The 5,145-nt window shown below is 53.5% G+C and overlaps 2 protein-coding genes across 2 annotated transcripts in view; both read left to right on the forward strand.

Annotated features, from left to right (window-relative positions):
• The first annotated feature begins 765 nt into the window (after positions 1-765).
• Positions 766-4,858, forward strand: AQP10 (aquaporin 10). The gene is made up of 6 exons (XM_006775751.2): positions 766-1,199; positions 1,673-1,799; positions 3,158-3,295; positions 3,401-3,519; positions 3,762-3,979; positions 4,449-4,858. Exons 1-6 carry the CDS (start codon positions 1,095-1,097, stop codon positions 4,654-4,656), a joined length of 915 nt encoding a protein of 304 aa, XP_006775814.1. The 5' UTR covers positions 766-1,094; the 3' UTR covers positions 4,657-4,858.
• Positions 4,859-4,999: 141 nt separating this feature from the next.
• The window catches only part of ATP8B2 (ATPase, aminophospholipid transporter, class I, type 8B, member 2), a 19,856-nt gene continuing 19,710 nt past the window's right edge, over positions 5,000-5,145 (forward strand). Inside the window, exon 1 of the mRNA XM_006775653.2 lies at positions 5,000-5,022. The gene's annotated coding sequence lies outside the window, so the exon portion shown is untranslated. The remainder of the gene's footprint in view (positions 5,023-5,145) is intronic.

Below are 5,145 nucleotides of genomic sequence, written 5' to 3' on the forward strand. Positions count from 1 at the left end.
TTGAGAGCCATAAAGGCTTGGCTGTATGGAAAAGGCACATTGGTCTCAGGAGGCTTCATCCTCTATCCACTTCCCTTGGGAACAGCAAAAACAGGTCTAGCTGCAGGATAGAATTAAACTCAATGGTGCCATTAAGTGGCCAAACCTCTCCATTGCTCATTTTATCGTGGGGCCCGGCTGTGTTGAGGGACTGAGGGTCAAGTTTCTCCCCGTTGGCCAATACGCATCCCAAAAGGGGTATCTCGAGATACTGTGGACTGGCTCCCCGCCTACCGAGAGACGATAAATTCTGAGCCACGACTCAGGATCATCTCTGCTAGTCTCTAGGCTGCCCAGTTGTCTGAGCAGCACAGTAGGCAGGTGCCCTATCGCCTGGGAAATACCCCGGTGTGGAGTGCATATCCCCTACTCTGAAGGCAGACTTACTAATGATCCCAGTTCCATTCCCGTCAACGGCATATGCCTGAGTTACAGGCTCCTCCTGGGCCGGGCCCTGGTCAGAGCCCATGCAGGAGGCAACCAATCGATGTGTTTCTATCACAGAAATGTTTCCCTCTGTCTTTCCCTCTCTCTTCCACTCTTTCTAAAAGATGAATGGAAAAATATCCTGGGTGAGGATTAACAAAAATCAATTAATTAAAATAAGGCGATCCAGAATTCCGAGACTCTCACTCAAGTCCACTCAATGCAAAACGAGAAGCCAGTGGGGCACAATGGCCCCCGTTGGTACCTAGAAACCGTCTGGGTTTGCAAGATGGTGCTGGGTGGGCTTCTCTGGAATCCTGCCACGCAATCCGTCGGCATAGGAAGAGGCTACTCCTGAGAGGAAAGGGGATGAGAGACAGAGAAGACAGCAGCCCCTGGGCAAACTCCAGGCCCTGGTCATGCACGGAGCCTGCTTACATGGGGACATTCTCTCGTTATCTCTATCCTCTCTATACACGTACGTGCATACACACTGCCTACTGTCCCAGAGCGGAGCTAATTGGTTTTAAAGTCTTTTCCTTATCTTTTCCCCGGGCAGACATAGAGTGAAGTAGCAGCGTGCTTATGCAGACAGAGGGAGCAGCAACCAGAGACGGGGTGTCCTCACCATGGTCCCTATGCAGCTCCTGGCAGAAGTCAAGGGCTGGCTCCGGATCCGAAGCCTCCTGGCCCGACAGTGCCTGGCAGAGTTTCTGGGTGTGTTTGTGCTCATGGTAGGCAGGGTACTTGGGGGAAGGGAACAGAAGGTGGGCAAAAGCTATTGTTAATCTGTGGTGTTCTTATCTCTTTCCCAGGCGTCTTGTTTCCTTTCAACTATCCATCATTCCTCTTTCTGCCCTCTTGTCTCTTGTATTCCTCTCCTACTTCCTGATTTTTATTCCTCTCCCTTTCTTCCTTTTTTTTTTATTGTCTAAAGTTTTACATGTGTCTCCTTTCCCCCAGAGTGACCTCCCCCTATTCCTCTCCGTTTCAATCTCACCCTCCTTCCCTTTCTTTTTTTTTCACTTCTCCCGTTTCTTTTCCCTTCCCTCTGCCTGCTTTCCTTCCTTCCTTGCTGATCCCTCACATTTGTTCAGAGTTTACCTCTCTTGGCCATTCCCCTCACCTTCCCAGTCTCTCTCCCCTGTAGGTCCACCAGGCTCTCTAGTCCTGGTTCTCTGCTCCTCATCTTTCCTCTCCCCACCAGCTCATCACCCAAGGGGCTGTGGCCCAGGCCGTCACCAGTGAAGAAACCAAAGGCAACTTCTTCACCATGTTTCTGGCTGGCGCTTTGGCTGTGATGGTGGCCATCTACGTGGGTGGTAATGTCTCCGGTAAGGAGGGAGGGGTCTGATTATTAGACATGTAGGATATGCATGTGAGTGTGGATGTATGGTTAACGAGGAAAAGTGACTCATGGACATTATCTTTTTGAGCTTGATTAGTGCCCCGGACTGAGATATACCTGTGGGGCGCGGCTGCAGTGTTTTGGTTAGGTTCAAGCCACGGACTAATGAAAGGACAGGGTCCTCTTATTGCTACGTGCAAGTCCCAGCTGGAAGGGCAGGGCCCTCCCAGCACAATCATAGCCAACGGCTCTGGTTGTAAGCTTGAACCTATGGTCCAAACACGTGGCCCCACATGCCTTGTGATAGAGTTCGGGTGCATGTAGTTGAGTGAGGCCGAAACTCACAAGAATGCTGTAAACAACTTGATCACGCCCCTACTTTGCCTCGTGGCATCTGCTATAAAATAAAGACACGGCTTGTGGGCGCTGGCACTGTCTCCTCATCAGGGAGCAGCGTCCCACCAAGACCCAGCTTTCATTCTCTTGTCTGTCTTTTCTTAATCCTTTTATCACCCCCACTCAGGTCACTGAACCAGGCTGAGCTGGCATGGCACATAAGGCGCCCTGGGCTGAGTATGCCATGGCCTTGCCGGCTCCCCACATATACCTTTGGCCCATTCCAGCCCCTCCCCTTTCCATATCTCTCCATCCCTCTTCCTCACATTAATTCTTCGCTCACTTAGAGATCTATAGCAAGGTATGAAGGGTAAGTGCTAGCCTCTAGTGCAGCGGTTCTCAACCTGTGGGTCGCGACCCCTTTGGGGGTCGAATGACCCTTTCACAGGGGTTGCCTAAGACCATCGGAAAACACATATATAATTACATATTGTTTTTGTGATTAATCACTATTCTTTAATTATGTTCAATTTGTAACAATGAAAATGCATCCTGCAGATCAGATATTTACATGACGATTCATAACAGTAGCAAAATTACAGTTATGAAGTAGCAACGAAAATAATTTTATGGTTGGGGGTCACCACATGAGGAACTGTATTAAAGGGTCGCGGCATGAGGAAGGTTGAGAACCACTGGGCTAGTGTTTCCCACCTGAAGCCCTCTGGGGTTCCCTTTGCTCAAGATCTCACCTGCCATCCCCCAGAAGCATCGGTGTGTCTGGCTGGAGCCTGGAGACACAGGCACTGGAGGGGAAAGAGCAGACAGTCCCAGGCTCACTGTGGGACCTGGACAAGTTGCTTAACCTTGAGCCTCACTTTCCTAACTTACCTGCTGGGAACGGTAACACCTGTCTTCAGAGTTGTGGGGGCGAGTGCCAACGTTACCTGGTGAGTGCCTGGCAGTGACGCTTAATGGATGTTGGTTTTCTTTTCTTGATCCTTGAAGGGGCTCACCTGAATCCAGCCTTCTCCCTGGCCATGTGCCTCCTGGGACGCCTGCCCTGGGCCAAGCTCCCCATTTACTCCCTGGTGCAGATACTGTCTGCTTTCTGCGCCTCTGGAGCCACTTATGCTCTCTACTACGGTAACAGAGGGAACAACTTTTGGGGTGTCTGTGTGTGGGCAGGGGTGCCTTGGAATGGCTTTGAATGAGAAAGATGGAAATCCTGGGTGTTCCCCTCCCCTGCAGATGCCCTACAGAACTATACAGGTGGGAACCTGACAGTGACTGGCCCCAAGGAGACAGCTTCCATCTTTGCCACCTACCCTGCTCCCTATCTGTCCCTGAACAATGGCTTCTTGGATCAGGTAGGTGTGAGAGGCAGACCTGGTAGTGACCTTTGTCCCTGACCTCTGGCACTATAGCCTATTGTTAAGTCTCTGGGTCCGATGGGATGTGGGGTTATGTCTGTCTTTGCACTACCCCCCACCCCAGCTGCCTGTATAGGACAGTCAGATGACATAAGGTGGTGCCTGTACTATTTGGGTGGGAGAGGGCAGATGGATTATCTGCCAGCTGATCGGAATCCTTTGCTTCTGTCCACTCTAAGGTTCTGGGAACTGCGGTCCTGATTGTGGGGATCTTGGCCATCCTGGACACACGGAACAAGGCAGTGCCTGCGGGTCTGGAGCCCGTGGCAGTGGCCCTTTTGATCCTGGCCATCGGGCTCTCCATGGGTGCCAACTGTGGATACCCACTCAACCCTGCCCGGGACCTGGGCCCACGGATTTTCACCTACGTGGCCGGCTGGGGCCCTGAAGTCTTCAGGTGCGAGCCAGCTTCCCCTGGTGCTGTCCCTCCACTCAACCTCCCTCTGCTAAAGGCTCTGCCCCTGGGTTCCCGGCCTAAGTATTCTCCTCCTAAATAGTTCTTAGCTTCTTAGGACAGTGTTCCTCCTCTAAGCCCCAGTTCTCCCTTTTGCTCTGCCCCATCCCCCAACCCTTTTCACGGAAACAGTAAGGTTTAGAGGTCGTGTTCTGAGATGCATATGACCTTTTTGAGTATCAGTGACCTCATCAACAAAACGGGGATATTCAGATAATTAATTACCTAAGGCAAGAGGGTGGACTAAGCCCTCCTGGGACTCCTCCTCTCTGACCCCCTTTTCCTTTTCCTGGCGTCTACCACCCCAGGAACTCCCCCCTCCACTCCTACCACCCCTTGTCACTGCCTCCAGTCCTCTGGGGGAAGACTGGGGGAGTCACCCTGATCTCTCCCTTTTGTCCTTCTCTTGCAGCGCCGGTAATGGCTGGTGGTGGGTGCCTGTGCTGGCCCCTATGGTGGGGGCCACCCTTGGCACAGCCACTTACCAACTTCTGGTGGCTCTGCACCACCCTGACAGTTCAGAACCGGCTCAGGGTCTAGAGCTTGCCCAGTATAAAGACTTGGAAACTCCTGCCTCAACTCAGACGCCCCAACAGTCCTACCTCCCTCATGGACACTGAAGAGGGCCAGAGACCCAGACCTGAGACACAACATTCTTTCTCTGGACTAAGGCACCAGGCCCTGGGCAGCTTCTGTGTTTACTCATCTAAGCATTGCTTCCTCCTAAACTGGGGAGACGCCGGGACAGGGAGACCGCCCGGGAGGAGCCTGAGGTCCCACAAGCCCCTTTGGGGACCCTGCGGGCTTCCAGGAACGCAGTCCTCCCTGCGGCCGCCAGGGGGTGCGCCCCCCGGACGAAGGACTGGGGAAGCCAGAAATCTGCCGGGTGGTGGGGACTAGCTCCGAACCTGGGTCCCACAGTCTGACTCCCAGGCCCCTAACCGGGGCGCCTCCGCCCCTGCGTTAGCTCCCCCTCTTCTTAGAAGGTACGGGGTGGGTGGCGGCCTCCACCAAGGGGGCCGGGGTGGGGGGCTGGCCGTGGGACACAGACATCCAAGCACCCCGAGACCCGGGCGGGGGGAGCGAGGCGAAGAGGAGGAGGCACCCCG

This window comes from Myotis davidii, unplaced genomic scaffold, assembly GCF_000327345.1.
Source record: "Myotis davidii unplaced genomic scaffold, ASM32734v1 scaffold208, whole genome shotgun sequence".
Classification (NCBI taxonomy): Eukaryota; Metazoa; Chordata; class Mammalia; order Chiroptera; family Vespertilionidae; genus Myotis; species Myotis davidii.